The sequence below is a fragment of the Haemorhous mexicanus genome, chromosome 3, assembly GCF_027477595.1.
Source record: "Haemorhous mexicanus isolate bHaeMex1 chromosome 3, bHaeMex1.pri, whole genome shotgun sequence".
NCBI classification, from domain to species: Eukaryota; Metazoa; Chordata; class Aves; order Passeriformes; family Fringillidae; genus Haemorhous; species Haemorhous mexicanus.
In genome coordinates this window covers 37,652,737-37,672,034 of record NC_082343.1, presented here as the reverse complement: position 1 = coordinate 37,672,034, position 19,298 = coordinate 37,652,737, and the positions used below count along the sequence as shown (strand labels likewise).

The window sequence follows — 19,298 nt, the reverse complement described above, 5'->3', positions numbered from 1 at the left end:
CTTTTGGTCTGAATCACTTTTATTTAGAGTTTGTCTCCTGCAAATGCAGAAGGCAGAAACAGATGATATTTTGATTTTGTTCTTTCTTTACAAAGGTGGGTTTTGTATTGTATGTCGAATTTCTAGATGAGTTTGTGGAAATGAGCAGCAATGCAAGAACTTGGCACTAGATACATGGGTTTCATCCAAGCTTCCTAGAAAATCTCTCTCTGTGCCCTTCAATAGTTGCTCTTCCGTATGTGTCTCCATGTGCAAACCTTGCCAATGACTCTCCACCTTCAAATGCAGAAGCATTTGCTATTTCAGTGCTCCCAGATTAGTTATACCAGATAACAGTTTCATCTATTACCAGTGGAAAGATACCAAAATTTTTCCTGCTCTGCTTCTTCATTGGTGATTCCATTTTTTGGGTGTTCAAGTCCCTCACCAGCTGACTTTCTGCTGTATGCAATGCTCAGAAGATTTTTATTTAATTTGATTTTTGAGCTGCTTGATAGCCTCAGTGTAATGCTGAGGCTTCAGAGAGAGAGAGAGTAGGTTCCTGTTTGAACTGTTGTCCTGCTCTTTGAAATAGTTAATCAGCTGTAAAAATAAAGCTGGAACAAAAAAAAAAAAATGTTTATTTGATTGCCAGAGCTAATTTGATACTGACTCTTTGTTCCATTAATGAATTGTCATCTTATAGGATATCTTTTTAACTTTTTCCTTTCTCATCATTTGATTAATATTTATGTATGAAAATTTCATGTTTCTAGTCCTCAGAAATACAGTAACTTCATGTTGTTAGTTCTTACAACGGTAACTGAAGACTGTGATCACTCTCAGACATGCCGGACTCTGGTCTCCTGGAGCCCAGGGTGCTGAGCTTGATGTGCACCTTCCTCACTGCCCTAAGGTCCTTGAGTTCCACCATTTCATGGTCACGACAGCCAAGGCTGCCCTTGAGTTACATGTTCCCCACCAGCTCCTCCTTGTTGGTGAGAACAAGTTCCAGCATGGCACCTCTCCTCATTGGCTCCTCTGTCACTTGGAGAAGGAATTTATCAGTGTGATCCAGGAAACTCCTGGATTCCTTATGCTCTGCTCTGCTGTCCCGCCAGCAGATATGGGAGTGGTTGAAGTCCCCCCGGAGGACTAGGGTTTGAGACTGTGAGGCTGCTTCTGTCTGTTTACAGAAGGGCTTCCTGGCCAGACAGCCTACAGCAGACCCCCCTGTAATTCACTTGTCCCTGTCCTCCCTTGAACCTGTCCCATAAGCTCCTACTCAGCTCCTCACCCATCCCTAGGTGGAACTCCATGCACTCCAGCTGCCACTGATGCGGTGACACCCCCTCCTGCTCTCTCCTGCCTGGCCTTCCTGAAGAGCCTGTGGCATTCTGTTCCAACACTCCAGTGGGGAGCCATCCCACCATGTCTCTGTGATGCCAGTGAGATCATAGCCCTGCAGGTACTGCCCCTGGCATCCTGCTGGTAGGAGTCGGGTGGATTAAGGATCCCATTCCCCAGTAACTTCAGTTGGAAGCCCCCTTCCCAGGCTTGGCAAGCCTATGACTAAAGATTTTCTTTCCCTCCTCTGTCAGATTCAGCCCATAGTAGACCAGTTGTTCCAAGATATTCCAAATTTTGTTATATGATCGTATCAGGTCAGTTCTAAAGTCAGTTATTATACAGTAGTCCATTTATTATCAGTTCAAATTACTAATTATCCTTTGCTGTTGAAGTATTTATAAAGGAAAAAGTCTGTCCTGCATTATTGTACTTTGAAAAACCTAGAAAAGTCATAAAATCTTGATAGACCTATGAAAACTAATGTAGTTTCATAAATTGGGAGTCATTTATACTAGCATCATGTATATTGATAGGATTCTATAAACCTTCCCTATTACTTGCGAGGTAACTGTATTCCTAATGGCCACTTCATTGCTGAGATTTCATGTCATACTAGGCTTCGAAATGGCAGTGTTAAATTTTTCCTATTTCCTTTAATGTGGAATATGCCTTGCTTATGTCTTCTATTTCTTTGTCAAAGCAGAATTCCATATATTTCTGTCAGCCTTAAGTTCCACATATCTTACTGCAAAAACAATTGTATATTCCATTTTCAATGCTGATGGAGAAAAAGAAGGCAGAAACACTTTACAGCATCAAAACCCCAATATTTTAATAGGCTAATGGAAGAGCAGGTAGGTGAGAGGTTTCTTTCCCTCTGGGGGTCAGCACAACAGCAGCTACAACAGCTGTTGATTCACATAGTCCTTTGCACTTGCAGAAAAGAAAATCTGTTGCTATGTACTGCTGGTACCTGGTGCTTCCTTGAGAAATCCTTGCCCATGGATCTCACTTTCTAGAGAGAAGAAAAAACATTTATAAGAAAGGGATGAAAAAGAAAAAAAAAACCAATCTAACTACAGAGATCAAGATCATTACTTTTTTGTTTTGTTTGTTTCTCACTGTGTGCAGACTGGTCTGAATCAGTGTCCAGGACACCAACCCAGTGTTCATCATGTCTGAGCCCAAGGCAGGAGTAGCTGAGCCTGACATTGGCTTTCAGCTATCAGTACTGTACTTCTCTGGAGAAGAGCAGTTTATACTGTAAAGCTGCTGTACAAGCAGATTTTAGTGGCAAAGGGATCTGTTCACATTTAAGAGTAGAGAGGAGGGAAGAATGGGGAAACAACAGAAACATCCCACTGCGACTCTGAGCAACGACCAGACAGGAGACCATTTTCAGCGCTAAAGGCTAAGAAGAAAATGTTACTAAACAGCTAAATATTCTCTTAGCTTCTGTGGTAATTTTACACCCAGTTGCACTTGCAGCAGGAAAATCACCATAAAAAATAAATAATCTGCTTCCTTCCAAGCCTTGGCAATCCAAACTTGCTCTAAGGAAGAGCACTTTTGAGGAATGAAGCTATTAAAAGCAGGAAGCCTGGCCGGGGCATCAAAATCTACATCCTGATTGCAAGGAATATATGACTGGAACAGAGCCAGTAAGAAACCTTCCTTCAGAAGCCCAGTATGAAATCACTGTAGCAACAGGATGCATTCAAAGCATTGACCACTTCTTTTCTATTTTCAAATGAAAACTCTGCTTCAGACAAGGGTGTAAAATAGATTTTGTGTCCAGACTGATCTTGGTAAGAAATGCATTTCAGGAATTCCTCTTAATCCTCTTCATTTTCTGTTTTCTAAATTAAACTTTTTCATGTTTTCCCTTTTTTCAGAAGAAAAAAAATTAATCTTCTCACTTCATCAGTGTTTTTACTCTTTTTACATGTGATCGTATTTGTTTATCATTTCTTTCAGTTCCTCATGGCATCATTCTTGAGTTCCTTCACAAGTCAGTTGATCAAGTCAGAGCATCTTGGGTGCTTTCTGAGAGAAAGAATGGACTTGTTCTGACAGCAGTAGTCTCCTTCTGGTTTATGTGCCTGATTTTCTCAGAGGTTGCACTTATCAAACATGGGATGTCAGGTTACAGCTAAAATACTGAAAACAGCCCTAAAATGCTGTATTCAGAGTATGTCCTTCTTTAAGTGTTTCACCAGGATGGCAGTGCTCTGGCCCTTCAGACATAAATCTACTTCAGGAAGAATCTCTAATCAGCATGTGAAGATTAGGGGAGCCTCCTTGCTCCTCATATGTCTTTTCTGAAATTGTTTCCATGTAAAGTGAGGTACAATACAAAGGTACAAATACGGTGTGTCTGTACGTGCCTGCTCATGAAGGTAAGGGAAAGATGATGGCATGGAATAGCACCACCTGGTGACACCTCTCTTGGTAATGTTCTGGGTTCCAGAACAAACCTGAGTTTTTCTGTTCTGTTACCAAAATATCTCAGGCCTGTTAAATGAAGAGACTGATTTTTGCATGCTGCTATCAGGACATGGTAACTTCATTAGCAGCTGCAGCAATTTCTTGCCTCTCTCATTAGGGATAGTGGAGCATTCTGAAAATGCCAACCTGTACAGGTTTTCTTAACATTTTGTTTTCTTACCTACCCCATCCTTTTGCAATTCTGAAAAATGTCTGGTTTTCCAAGTTTTTTGTTTTTCTTACTATGCAGGCACCTGGCCAAGTGCAGAATATATAAGCTAGAGTGAAACTAAGTAGGTTGTGCTGCTTATTTATGCAGTGGGGCGTTAAGAGGATGATTTGGCAGTTGCATTACTTTCTCATCATTTATAATATATATATTATTGCAGCCTATAATTCAGATGCGCAGTCATTTGAAGTTGAACTTTATTAGCTAAACTGTCAGCAGGCTTATTTTTTAGTACACTTGACAGATTTCATAATCGCCATGTAGCATTCAAAGATTTTGGGTCAGCTATCAACCTGCAAGAGTTAAAGTCACAGTTTGTCATGATCAGGCTGTTGCAGTTTCTGGCATCTTCAGCAGTGATGCAATACAGAAGAAAAAGTAGACATTGCCGTTTCCAGAATTCAGAGACTTTTCTCTGGTCGGTTAATCTCAGAAAAGATCCATCTCAGAGCTTTCTGTATGACAAAAAAGCAACACCAGAATGAGTTCAGCCAACACCTTAAATAAATGCCTACTGTAAATTAGTGCAGTTTTTTTTCTTGGCTATCTGATATACTTTGAATGGCAGGAGAAAGAAATGTGAGACTGAAACTCAAATGCATCAAGTGTTATAGAAACCCAGGAGTGGAATACCCAGCTGATGCTCTTAATGAAATGTAGCCATCTGTGGTGTTTATTCAGTGAGTTGTATTCAGTTTACTTCCACTGCCTGCTCAAACCAGACAGAATTCTCTTTACTGTAACCAGAATAATGTATGGTTTTTTGCCAGTTAATGCAGGATAACTAGATATCAAGACTGTTAATTAGTCTTAGGAGAGTCTCAGTGATCCTTGCAAATGGCAGCTATTGCAGAGGTACTTCAGATTTGCTGTGATGGAATGACTTCTGCAGGGAATGTTCTTGGGGCAGTCTCCTCTTTAGATCTTCACTAGGGCTTTGGAAAACTGCATGTGTTCCCATCTGCTGAGACTGTGTCCCAGACAGTTTCCAGAGCAATCCATTTCTCAGAACAAGGCTTTGTGGATTTGGTAGATGTCAGGGTAGTATCCATGCAGTAAGGGTTTGAACATTAGTGCAGATTCATGTGTGCACTGTTAAGTCTTGGTGTCTCAGTCTAAAATGTTCATTGCCAGCATGGAAAATAGTGTGACTGATGATGCTGCAATACCAAGACACCAGTGGTGTGCATCACAAGTGAGAGTGGGCAGAGAATGGTGAACAAGTTGCTTTATACTTGCTGCCTATTAATTTGTATAATATTTGCATAACTGATGTAATTGTATCAGCCTCCATCTAGTTAGGTTCTTTTGAAATATAGTATTAATAATAGGTTCTCAATTTAAATGTCAAGTGATTTGATTAAACATGGAGAGATTTCTGATGTATCTAGAAGACTGAAATATTCACAAATCATTATTGTTATCACTTGATCTATCAAATGATATATCCACTGACATACAGCCTTTGTCCTCTCGGTGTTTGTGTCTTATCCTGTACGTTTCATATTGAGATGTCTTAATGCTCAGCAAAGTCAAGAAAGAAATAATTCAGACTATAATTTGTTTCTGTGAATCAAAGTCTCATTCAATTTGTAAGTGATGTGCAGTGAGCCTGTTCTTAATCTCTCTATATGACTATCAAGGCAGCATAGAGTTTTTGATAACTTTGCTCGCAAAATAGTGTGTATTCTCAATATCAAGTAAATCCATGGAACATAGTAGTTATTTGCCCAAATAATCTCGACTCAGTACATTATCTTTGCTATTATTCTAATTATCGGTATTTTTTCCATGCTGCTTTTGTTCTCTCTTTTTTTTTTTTTTAAGTAACTGATTACAGACACTGTAGTAATACTCTCCTTAGTATTTAGCTGTTCTGATAGCAGAGAAATTCTACAGTATAGCAAAAGTGAAAGTTTTTTACTGAAAATACCCAATAAAGATACTGCTTGAGGTATTCAGACTGTGGGTGATGACCAATTTCCCTATAGCTTCTGCTGCCATGAACTGTGGATTTGCCCTGTGAGAATTTACAGCCTGATGTTCTCAGGGTTCCTGACTTTGGTGGTTCTTAAGAATAAAGTAACAAAGTATGCTAAATGTTGCTCTTTCTATACAATGCACATGCAGCATCAGACACTGTCCAAGGAGGAATTAGACCATCTTCATCTATCCTTTAGCAGAAATTCCTCATCCTGCCTTTTGAGTCACAACCTGCTTTCCTTCCTTGTGTGCATTTTTATCATTCTCTGTATTGAGTATTGGTTGGTAGGTGCACTTTAAAATTATTTTTAATGACCTAGGCTCTTCATAAATGAAAGAAGTTACTTAGAGAGCCTTTGATACTGTAAAGCAGGTGATGAGTGCCAGCCTTCTTGGCTTGTCTCTGCCCTTTGCAGCCCAGGTGAGATGACGAGCCGTAGCCCATGCGCTGTCAGGTGAGGGTAGGGCCAAGCCTCTCCTCACTGCCAGCTTCCTCTGCTGTCTTTGCTGCAGCCACTGGAGTCCATGCCAGTACTACAGCCAGAACTGGCACTTCTCTGTGGGGGAGGACACTTTCTGGGGGTGCCCACCCTACCTCTGCCATGGGGGGCATGTGGGGCTGGGTGTGCTCCAGCCTCAACACCAGGAGACGGCCTGAACTTGGTCCTGCTTGAATACAGTGACCCGCAAGCAGAAATTTAGACACAAAGGTTTTGGTCAGAGCACACTGCACCCTTCTCAAGCATGAGTACAGAGGCTAGTAGAGCTTCCAAAAATTGAATTCCTTTGGCCTGTCTGTGAAAATATCCACAGAAGAAGTGGTGAATGCCTGTTATGGGGCACTTAGGTTGTTCATTTTTCATGCCTGTTGAGAGCTATGTGGGAGCCCACTGTTCACAGCAATCTGTACTGCATAGGAGCTGCAATCACTTAATTATGTTGTTCATCATTATGGGGGGAGGCAGAGGGAGTTGTCCTTCTTTCACTTTTTTCCCAGTCTCAATGTCAATGTCTGCCTTGTCTCCTCTCTTTTCAGGTGTGCCAATGCTGTTTGTTATCCTCTGGGGAACTGTCAAGTACCTTTATGAAGATGAGGGGTTGGTTTAGTTCTGATTTTTATGGCTATCTCATTTGTGCTGTATGTGTGCACCAGCAGGTCACTGTTTGCTTTCTGTTCAGCGTGGTTTGCTTTGGCAATCTGCTGAAACCTCACATAATTGCTTCTGTTTTGTCTGAAGGTCTTGCATAACATTTCAGAAAGGAGAATGTTTTTTTTTTCTGATCAGAATTTTCTGCATGTCTAAATAAATCTATTATTTTTCAGGTCAAGGAAAGGTATGTTTTGTTTGTCTGTTCTTATAGCATCAACAATAGCAGTCATCCTACCCAACCAAGACCATTCCTGATACTGTGCCTTTGGCAGTAGCCTTTACAGTTGTTTTAGAAGAAGACAGCAACCTCCCACAGGATTCTGCCTGCAATTTGTAGTGATTAGCCTATGCCTAGCAGCAGAGAAGTGATTGTCTTTTCTTGTTTAAGCTCCCATTATTTAGGTTTTCCTAAAATAAAGGCACATTCTCTGTCTGCTTATGTTAGTCTTGCTGAAGTCAACTATGTCACATGCAAGACTGCTGTAAAACACAAAATACTTTTTGTGCATTTTTACCATGATGGCTGCTCTGGAAAAAAATATCTTTCTATATGCTTTATAAATAGCTGTTTTGCAAATAGCACTATAGCTTGTTGGGGTTGTTTTGGGGTTTTTTTGGTTTGTTCTGTTTGGCTTTTTTTAAGTGAGGAAAGTGGCTTCTTCTTTTTAGAGATAGTGAGTGCCTAGAAATATTTGGGTAGTTTTCTTTGTGAAAAGAAATAAATTTATGCTCTTTCATTTTTATTTTATTTTTTTAATGGGTTTTCCTCGTACCTAGTTTCCAAACTACTCAGCCAATACTTTTGTAGAGGATCCTTTTATTTTTTTCTTTTTTTTTTTTTTTTCCAATTCCCAGACAAAATTATTATTGGAGAGTTTCTGCAATGTGAAAATTCAGTTTGGTCAGAGCCACCCACAAACTGTTTTCTGGTGTTTCTGATTATTAAGAACCAGCTTTTTTGGTGTGTGTGTTCCTCATACTACTGCACCAGTTCAGTCAAATCTGCCTTTTCTGGCTTAAGCAATGCAGGGATTTTTTAACTTTCCTTTTCAGTGTTGATTTGATGATATTCTGTAGCAAGATTGTGGCTGCAATGATGTACTGCAAGTTTTGTTGAAATTATCAGAATAGGTGTAGAGACCATGCAGCCTCTGAAAAGGTGATGTTCCATGGGCATATCTTCCCATTGATGTAGAAAATGTATTCAAAGTGCTCATGCTGAGCCTCCCACATTATGTGGTGCTCAGAGCTGATTTATATTTTCTATTAAGGAAAACTGTCACTCACTGCCTTCAGCAGACCTTAAAAGGGGCAATTTTGCACATTATTGAATTTTCTAAATCTTGTCTAAATATTTGTAAAATACAGCAATAAATAACTACGTGCAGCAGCTGCTCTGAAAGGCAAGATTTCTGTGCCTTAGGCAGGCATTTGCTGAATTAGCCAGGGACATCTTTCATGCTGTTTGCCATAGCTCTGTCACCGTGCAGCGGGCTGTAAATTTCATTTGTGATTTAACTACTTCCCTGGCTATGAAGAATAACAGGAAATAAATGTGGCCAGGGCTAGGAATCTGAGGCAGTCCTGTGAATGTAGCCGTTTGAGTAAAGGACTTAAGCTTGCGAGACTTGGTTGGTTGCACACTGGCTTCTTTTTTCCTTACATGTGCAAGTATAAACTCCTTAGAACACAATTATAGTGTTTTAAAAAGTGAGCTTTTAAAAATATTTTGTCTAGATTACAAATACAATTAAAGGCAAGCTGTTGTTCTTAGTTATTAGACTGTGCCTAAAAAGCTGTTACTTAGACATTTTTGCTTTTGTCTGCAATTAAGTGTGGAAGCAAAACAGTCAGCCTTCAATTTTTTTTTTCCCCCCCATTCACCTGTAGCAATTCAAGGTAAAAATTCAATGTTTTCACTTCTAGAAGGAGAATACTGGATTGGTAAGCAAAGGCAGAAACATCCCACTAGCATTTTTTTCATTGGACAAATTCTCCATTCATGGGTCTGAGGCTATTAGTTGCCCAGCATCTTCTGAGAGGTGCTGAGCAAACTGTAGGGATAGATCCCAAGCACAATAGGTATTGGTATATTTATCAGTGTGGCAATCACAGAAAGCACAGATGGGCAAGAAATCATGTAGAGATCTACCAGTTTGATTTTCTGGATGCTTCAATAGCCATGATACCTTAATTGACCTGTAATGGTTTTTTTATTGCACATATTTGTATAAATTTAAAGGTAGCTAAAGTTGTTGTGTGCCACAGGAAGCAAATTAATGCAGAAACATAGCAGAGTTAATGTAAAGAATTGTTTCTCAGTCTCTGTTGTTATAAAGATTTTTTTTAATTACGTCTGCATCTACTGCAGCTAGTGAGAAAATTAGAACTCCACTTCCAGCTATGCCTATTATCCCATCAGTCTTGAGGTGTTCAAATGAAATAAATTTCAAAGGCTCCATGAAACTGGCTCCCACTCATGTGTATCAGTTAAGAAGTTCTGTAACTGAGATTCTGGCTCAGGTACACTGACTGCCCACAGTCTGCACACCTTTTTTGTCCAATACCTAAAATGCAATTGAATTGGAGGCCGTAGAGCTGCTGGTGGCAATAATATGCTTTTTGTACACATTAAACTGAAATTGAAGGAAAAATAATATCCCGAGCCCTTCTTGGACTTGCAGTCCCTGCAAGGGAATGTAGACTTGCCACAGCCAAGCTGCTGTGCTTTTCCTCTCTAGTAAGTGAGCACATGAGGTTGTGTGCTTGTAGCATGGATCCCTCCCAGGTGCTGCATGGTTTGCTCTTTTCTGTTGGGCTGTCCCACTACGAGGCTGGGGAGGGTTTCAGCTCCACCAGCATCACCCAAGAAGCCTTAGTGCATATGTATGTTTTGGCAGAACAGATTTAGAGATGAAGAGAAACCTTTTTTGGGAAGAAACCCGTGTTTTATGTAGCGCTATTTCCTTGTTTGTTTCCCAGCCTGTGTAGCTCAGAAACCTCTTGGCTTTACTGGTGTCTGTTGCTTCTGAGTAATGCTGAGCAGGAGGCTAACAAAGTAATTTCACAAAAATATTAAGAATGCTGTCACTGCAGCAACAAGCCAAGTGGCACATGAGCACTGCCCTAACACCTGGGCCATGCCACACAGACATGGCCCACCAAGCAGTGGTGGTGGCTGGCTGTGGCCAGAGGAAAGGAACTAGATGCACAAACCCTCAGTTTAAGCTTCACTTCAGACCAGTGATCCCAAACTGTGAGTGCCGTGACTTTTCTTGTCATTTTTCTCTTGTATTGCTCAAGGAGACAGGAATTTTGAAAGCTAAAATGAGACTCGTGCAGTAAATGTAGTATTATATTGCTGCAGCAAGCTGCTTACTTGGCAGAGGGCTCAGGTCAGGAAAAGTTAGGAACTGTTGCTCCCATTTTTGATTTTACTTGTTTATAATTTTTAAAACTCCCAGTGGGCCTGAAACCTTGTGCATATGCACTGAAGGAGCTGGTGTTTGCAGCTACAATTGCTTTCCCATGGTTGAAATTAGTAACTCCTTTTTGAAAATAGGGACAGATAAAATAGATGACTGATGTCAATATTGTTATGACAATAATGATGGTAAGTAATGGGATAAAAACTAGCAAGCAATTAAATAAGATGATCTGACATTGGAGACTGAAGAATAATAAAAAATAGTGCAGGACGAGGAAGCTAAGAATGACAGCGGAAAGATCAGACTCGAACAGATTCCCCCCGCTCCTTCTTTCAGCCAAATGACAAATTTGACCTTGGTTTTAATGGAGTAAATCTTCACAATTAATGGATGATAATTCATAGCAAATTGTGGAGGAGAGCTAGCCATTAGTGGGCAAGAAAGGCCGGTGAGTAGTATCCAGTTGGATTATGATAGCTGCAATAGTACAGAGCATTCAGTGTTTCTCAGAAGCAGCTGCATCTGTTTCCATGTCAGCATGATGTGCTTTCCTGGTATCTAGTCCTTAATATTGTTTTCTATCTGCATTGCTGGAACAGAATGAAAAGAAAGAGATTTTAGTAATGTACTGAAACTTTTCCTAATCTCCTTTTTTTTTTTTTTTTTTTTTTTGTCCTCCTACTAGTTGCTGGACCAGAAACTATAACATGAATTACTGGCTGATCATCAGACTGCCCATTCTCATCGCCATCGGGGTGAGTCTGAGACGGGTGCTGTGAGATGGCACATTTCCCTGAGAACAGCACAATACGGTACAAAGATGCACATGTGGCCATTGTGCATCTCCAAAGGCTAATAACCTTTGAGGCTATTGACATTTTCATTCAGAAATGTGATTTTATGAAGCCAAGTTAGTTTCTGTCACTGGAATTCCAGACTAGCATTTTGTTTCTTTAATTTGGCCACAAGCTGTCATGCTGTAGTGGCAGGATATGATAACAAACAGCATGCTGCAGCAGTCCCATTAACTCCCCTGTGAGCAGGAGGTATGGAAGGTAGTTCAGGGAGACCAAAGATACTGTTTCAAATACTGGGCTACAAAAGAGCTGCAAAATGTGTGGCATTGTGTAGAATTGTTCTGCAGGCACAACACTGTGTCAGGCTCAGAACTCCAGACAAGGCAAATGGGCCAACCCACACCTTTACTGTGTCTCACTCCCCAGAGAGTAACTGAGGTCCCCTGCTTCGTGTAATGAAGTACCTGTGTTTTCAAGGGTGGCTTGTGCATTCACATTTAGACCACAATTCCTTAGCAAGGAGTTGAGTCCTGTGGCAAATTCTGCAGCTGCTTCATGCACAGAGAGCTACACATGTGTACACAAACCAGCCTTTTTGAGTACTTAGGCACGTGGGTTTATTGATGGTGATATAAATTCTTCTTCCATTTCTCCAGGTGAATTTCCTCATCTTCATCAGAGTTATATGCATCATCATCTCCAAACTGCAGGCTAATTTGATGTGCAAAACTGACATAAAATGCAGGTATGTCTTAAGCTGGTCTGATGCTTTTCATGCTTGTCAGAATAGAAGCAGACCAGGACATATGTGAAAGTAGTGGGTTGACAAAGGTGGATAAAGACGACAGCCCTTAAGTAATGCACAGGTATGGTGTCATGCATTGGTATAACTGCTTGGGCAGTCAGTCCACAGAAAAGTCTCAGGCAAACCAGGGCAAGTATTTCACCTGTGCTATAAACAGAAGGGTAGATGTCTGTCTTTTTACAGTCTTCCCTTAGCCTGGATGAATATTAAGTAAGCAGTTATTTTAAAAATACCTGCAGCACATGCAAGTACTGAATGTTAAGAGTCCTTGAAATCACCCCGAGGAGGGCAGCAAAGCTGGTGTGAGGGCTGGAAGGAATGTCCTGTGAGGAGTGGCTGAGGACTTCTGACTTGCCTGGTTTGAAGCAAATGGATCTGAGGGATGACTTCATTCCCTTCTACAGCCCTCTCTCTGAGGAGCTGAAGTAGAGGAGGAGGTGCTGAGCTCTTCTCCCGGGTATCCAGTGATAGGACATGTGGGAATGGTTCACAGCTGCCCCAAGGGAGGTTCAGATTGGACATCAGGAAACATTTCTTTACTGAGAGGATGGTCAGACTCTGGAACAGGCTTCCTAGAGAGGTGGTTAATGCCCCGAGCCTGTCAGTGCTTAAGAGGCATCTGGACAGTGCCCTTAAGAACTTGCTTTAAGTTCTGAACAGGTGGTTGTCATAGGTTCCTCCCAAATGAAAAATCCTATCTTATTCTAATTTGAACATAAAAATATGAGTTGATAGAAATAAAAGCTTTCACTTCAAGTAAGACAAGATGGGATAATTTTGAGTTTTGCTCCTTTTTCTTCTTGCCAGTTGTTATTGGGAAAAGTTTCAATCTCGAATGCATGAGATGTTTCAAGAGAAATGTCAGGGCTATCACAGATACATTCAATTTTTGGTTTGTAGTCAGTCTATCCCTGTTTGTATTGTCCCTGTTACTTAATCCCCTTGCTAAGATTCATGGTTGCATCCTTCATTTGTCCATCTTGATTTTTGTATTGCAGTCTGAAAAACAATGTAAGAATAAAAAGTTAGCTCTTGAAGTGTGGAGCTACATGCTGTGGTAGCTGGACTGCTGTTACTGGACTTAGCTATTTTACATTGGCTACTTTGATGCTGCAATCTTCTAAACAAGACACAGCATATATTTTGGTGATTTCTTATCAGTGTAGAGTTGACATGTATGCTACCTACCTTCTTTAACTCACATGAAAGTTTAGAAATCCTAATGTGTCTTGAGAGTTCAAATCGAAGATGAGGACTTGTCTGAGCTGGAGGCTTTGATTCCAAGCCCCTTGTATAGAAAATGGAGTATTTTCAGAGGGTCGTGGCAAAAGGACAAGGGCAAAGGTCACAAATTATAGAAAGAGAAATTCCCCTTGCATGTCAGGTGAAAATTAATTCACAGTCAGAGTGGTCTGATGCTGAAAGGGAGACCTGGAGCGGCTTTGGAGGACCTTGGAGATACTCAAAACTTGGCTGGACACAGCCTTGAGTAACCTGCTGTAAACTGGAGTTGAGCTAGAGACTTCTAGAGGTGCCTTCCAACCTGAATGGTTACATGATTCAGAATAGCAGCCAATAGCCCTCAGCCACATAAGAGCTACAAAGGTCTGACAGCCCTGCTAATTGAGTGATTTTGCATCTACTGACTTGTCACAGGACAGGTTGTTGTGAGATGTTGCTGGGTTTTGTGGCCCAGGAAGCTCCCACATGATCCCCAGGCAGCTGGGGATCACTGTTCTGTTGGGTGGCTGGCATGTATGTCCATCAAAAGAGAGTTAAGGATCATTCTTGTGAGTTTTTTCCTGTGGTTGTGTATCTTGAACTCTGTCACAAGTGAAGAATCATTACTTTCAGATTGGTTTGTCTTTCATCCTTTGCTAGCTGTGTCTTTGAACTTGCCATCACTCATTTTAAGACAGTTTGATTGCTTTGACAAAGTGTTCTGCAGTTACAGATAGTTACAATGTTTAGAAGATTTAACACACCACAGAGGTAGGAAGGAATACCAAGTAGTCCTCCCTTTGCCAAGATATTTTTAAAAAAGTCCAGTTATTGATAGATTACGTCTTCCATGTCATCAAGAAGGTAGGTTTTGGTTGCCTTTCCCAATTACAGGTGGAGAAAAGAATACAGAGGAAAGACATCACAAGTACAAGAAAGCACATGGCTTCTTACTGAGTTTGGAAGATTTTTCAGGTGAAATACACCCAGTAGATGGATACAGAGCTTTTTTGTCACCAATAAATGGTCTGCAGTGAAGTGGTAGGAGAGGTTAAAACTTGTAGGAATTTACAAAGGTTATTTTCAGGAGATTTTTATCCTGCAGCCTCTGGAAGAGGACCCTGCGTCACAGAGTGGTGCAGTGATTTAGGAAAGTTGAAACCGTGTCAGAAACAGAATGCAGAAAGGGTGACTCCCAGGGATCATTTGGATCAACAATGATCTATTCAGTGGCACTGATAAGTCTTTAATTTCTTTGTGATCTTAGGTTGGCCAAGTCTACGCTGACTCTGATCCCACTGCTGGGGACCCATGAGGTCATCTTTGCCTTTATTACTGATGAGCATGCCAGAGGGATGCTGCGCTTTGTGAAGCTTTTTACTGAGCTCTCCTTTGCTTCGTTCCAGGTAGCACTCACAGTGTGCCCATAGGCATAAGATCATTTTAGCTGCTATTTGAGGACCTGCTTTCTCTTTCATTCATTGCATGCTTATGTTCCTTATATTTCTCAGTTTAGCGCTGGATGTTACAGGATTATGACAGTGGAAGGGGAAGTGTAAGGACTTATTTTTAACAGCCAACTGTACTACAGTAAGCTGGTATTCCTGTCCACATATTAATATTTACTTCCTATGGTTCACCTCGGGGCAGTAACAAAATTGTCTGTGATTTCCTGTAATTGTGCAGTGGTGTTGCTGAAAGCACATTTTGTGCTTTCTCCAGTGTTTCTAATACTCCTTGGAAAATCTGCTGGGAGAGGTAACTGTCTCCAGCTGTAACTGCATGTAAGGAGGGTACGGGCTTATTGTGATTTTTATTTAACTGATCCCTCAGGTAAAGCCATTTCAAATGAGTATCCATGTGTAAGGAAGTCATTATTCTGTTTCCCTGCACACTCACTCATTCCCTGTTTATCAAGCACAGAGCTGTATTTAAGGCCACTGTGAGTTACTCACTTATGAAGTGTTTAAGACTTGAAACCTTTGCTTTGTAAGGAAGAAGGGGGAAGAAATCACTAGACAAAAATAACAGATTGAAGAAAACACCAACTCCTTTTTGCTAAGATCATGTGCTTTAAGACATAGTTTGGTCAATCCTCTGTTCTGCCATCAGAGTTGACAGGGACCAACGATTCTCTACCTTTCAGAGGTATTAGAGACATGTCAGTGTGGAGCCTCTAGCCCTTTGCAAGTGAGTTTGGTAAAGTGAGGGAACTGCTCACTGTTCTGGTTTTTGTTTATTTCAGGGGCTGATGGTTGCAATTCTTTACTGTTTCATCAATAATGAGGTAAGAGAGATACTATTTTGTTCCAATTTGCCTTATCAGCATACACTATAGGAAAAGGAAATTGAAAATGGTCTTTAACTGCTAAATTGTCCTTGTTCAGGACTTTTTTTTTTTTAACAGATTCTTCCTTGCACAGCTCTGTGGGATAACTCATCAGACAAATGTGTTTGGAATGAATTCAGGCAGTATAATTTACGGTCACTATTTGTAGATGTGGAATCTCACACACAGTCTTTCTTACAGCTGTGTAGTTTGCACTGGTGGATTCTTTAATTAAGAATTACAGCTGCTCTTCTTAATCTGTCTTATTTTATTTGCTTGCTTTGCTTTTACTTGCTTTTTATTTACTTGTTTTTGTGAATGTGGAAGCCCATTTTATTCTATGAACTCAGCTCAGCTTGCTGGTGAAGTTGGAGAATCCTCATAGCTATTGCTGTACAGTTTGGTTTCATTTGGTTTCCCTGTGGCCCAGCTGCATAAAAACTGAACCTCACAGAGTGGTAAACTCACAGACCCAGAAGAAGTGTACCTTTGGCTCTGAGTTAAGTGATTGCAAGTACCATCTTTTGTGGCTTCTGCTGAATCCCAGCCTGTAGTGGGAAAGAGTATTGTTCTGTTTCAGTATTGCAGGAATCTCTTGTGTTACCTTCTAAGTGATTATTCTTCATTCATTTGGCAACCAGGTTTGTAAGGGAAGTAAACGCTACTCATTTAGTCACTCCATTATTAAATTAAATGCCCATCAATATGTTTTATACTCACAATAAATCTACTTTTATCTATGACATGGCTATTCAAGATCACTTACTGAGAGACAGGCCTCATCAGGGAATTGGAATCAGTAGAAGAATGTGCTACTTCATTATGGCCATCATTATGGCCAGGCTGGAGTCAACAGGAAAGCAGCAGGCATCCTGAATTAAGCCTTGCAGGAGTCTGCTCACTTTTGTAGGTTGTGGGTAAGGCTTTATTTGAAGCGAATCTATTAATTGTACTGCTTACCAAAATCAGAAGTGAGTAGCAGCAGGTTTCACTGTTGCAAATGAATATCATTTGCTGCGTGTCATGAATCAGAGAATATTTGTTTAAAATTCCTTGTATGGCTTTACAGGTGTACTTCAATCCTGAGATGCAGCACCGTCTGCTGATGGATCATCTATTTCTTTTGATTCACCTTGGTGTTTGCTCACACATCCCTTGTGCAGCTGCAGGCAGGCCTCTCATGTGTAATGCTCAATAACTTCCTTCACATGAAATAACAGCAAGGTTGCATCATAACCCAGACTTTATTACAAGCTCTCAAACAGGCACCCTTGTTTCATTTGAGGGAGCTTACTGTGTAATAGCTTACCTATGTTTCTAAGAAATGCCCCAAATCTCTTGTTACTATAATTCTCTTGCCTTTGTAATGTAGTTCATAAAATCTAAACACGATGAATTCAGCTTCACTGGCAGTCTAGGATGAATTATTTTGCTTGTTCCAACTCTTGTTCAAAGAGGGGAGTAGGATTTTGAGAAGCCTGGTCATCAGTGTCCATAAAAAATAATCTTTACAAAGAGTTTGGTTAAGTAAAGTCTGTTCTAAACTAGGTGAGAATTCTTTTCCTCAGCTAAATGAGAAACTGCTTTCTGACATACTGTATGTGTCCAAAGACTATCCTTGTTTGCAATGCGGTCTACATTTTATTTTTGTCTGTGACTCATTGACTCCTTTTTCTTTAACCATACAGAATGAAAGTTCCTTGCAAGTCCTGGTGCACAGATCAATAGTAGAAATGAAGATAGAAGTGATATTAATGTCCTTTTCTAATATCTACTTCTGAAAAAAAAATAGAATTTGCTTATATTTCAGTCATATTTTGCCTGAAAGATTCTGGATTTTCTCTGAACTTGCTCTGAGGCCAACAGTAGGGTCCCATGAGATTGCCTGTTACCACCAATGTTCTTTGCAAAATGAGCTAGGCTTAATAAGACCAGTTTTTCTGCTGTTAGTGTTGCTTTCTATAAGAAATACTTTAAACCACAGAGATGTTGCCTTTTTCCACCACTTAGTTGAAGATGGTTCAGATTTCATTCTCTGTAGTCTCGGTTCTCCTTTTTGCCTTCTTGTCACAGTGGAAGTACAACTCAGTCTCTTCTACTTTAAAGAATCTGTCCTGGTTCCAGGACTTCTGAGTTCTTGAAATACTGGCCAATCTTCCCTTTTGCTTTTAACTTCTTTTCATTCTCTATACAGACTATTAATTAAACTCTTCCATTAGCTTAGTTCTGTCCCATTTTAGACCTACTTTCCTTTCACTATCACTTGCTGAGATTTTTTTTTTTTCAAACTTTAGGGCTTTTTTATAATTAGATTCCAGATTCATTGCTACACCGTCAACTTCCTTCCCCATTAGCTGCATAAAGCTCAATCAAGAGCTGTCTGTGAGAGATCTGCTCCAGCTTTAACCTCCATGACCATCTTTTTCAAGTTCTACCCCCTCTTTCCTTTTTCTTCTAAAATACCCTACATAAGAATTTTTCTTCTCCTTTCTCACATGTCATGGTTTAACAACCTCAGTGACTATGTGCCACACAGCCACTCACTCACTCCACTTTGGTGGGATGGGGAAGAGAATTGAAGGAATGAAAGGGAGAAAACTCTTGGGTTGAGATAAAGACAATTTAATAAGTAAGGCAAAGCAAAATGTAGAATTCATTTACTACTTCCCACTGGCAGGCAGGTGTCCTCCCAACTTCTTGCACACCTCCAACCTGCCTGCTGTCAGGGTGGGATGAGAAGCTGAAAAGGCCTTGGCACTGTGCAACTCCTGCTCAGCAATAACAAAAGCATCTCTATATTACCAACCCTTTTTCCAGCACAAATGCAAAGCACAGCCCCATACTAGCTGCTGTGAAGAAAATTAACTCTACTCCAGCCAAAGTCAGCACATCATGGGAGCTTTGTTCTTGGTAACATTTTCCTGTATAGGTTATTTCTGGGGAATCTTATCAACACGGGGAAGTTAGTAGGATAAGTATTTTCTTGGAAGATCTGTAGATCTACTTCTGTGCTCAGGAACTGCCTCTGCAAAATAAATCTTAACCAATTCCCTTGCTTATACATTCAAAGCCATTTAGACAAAAACTCTATTCCACACAGGCAGCAGACCTGCTCCCTACCCTCTTCCTAACCCCTGGAGAGAAAACTGAGATTATGCCAGTCATACCTGCTCTGAAGATAGACCCATTCCTACAGTCTTTTGTTCAGGTCTTCCATTCACTTTATCTCAGTTTTGCAGACTATTTGTATCATAGCTCAAGCATGTCATATCCAGCTATAATAAAGACTCATTTCCTCCCTTTGACTGACCTAAAGGTACCTATTTCTACTGCTTATTGACTTAGTCAGTCACTACAGTCATGCTTTCATTCAGGATTTGCCAGTAAATGCATACAACAGCTTTTTTCCCAGTGCTGCCTTATGCTTCCATGCCCACAAAAGATGCCAAGCACTGGAATGGTAATATGGTCAATTCTTTTCCTGCAGGCGCTCTGGTTCCTGCATTTCTGCCTTTGTCTGACCATTCTCCCTCATTGTT

The 19,298-nt window shown here is 40.5% G+C and overlaps 1 protein-coding gene across 1 annotated transcript in view; it reads left to right on the top strand.

Annotated features, from left to right (window-relative positions):
• Positions 1 to 19,298, top strand: part of GLP1R (glucagon like peptide 1 receptor) — an 83,713-nt gene that overhangs the window by 59,324 nt on the left and 5,091 nt on the right. Inside the window, exons 8-12 of the mRNA XM_059841379.1 lie at positions 7,065 to 7,125; positions 11,293 to 11,362; positions 12,061 to 12,149; positions 14,698 to 14,836; positions 15,676 to 15,717. Of these exons, the coding sequence (XP_059697362.1) occupies positions 7,065 to 7,125; positions 11,293 to 11,362; positions 12,061 to 12,149; positions 14,698 to 14,836; positions 15,676 to 15,717 (401 nt within the window). The remainder of the gene's footprint in view (positions 1 to 7,064; positions 7,126 to 11,292; positions 11,363 to 12,060; positions 12,150 to 14,697; positions 14,837 to 15,675; positions 15,718 to 19,298) is intronic.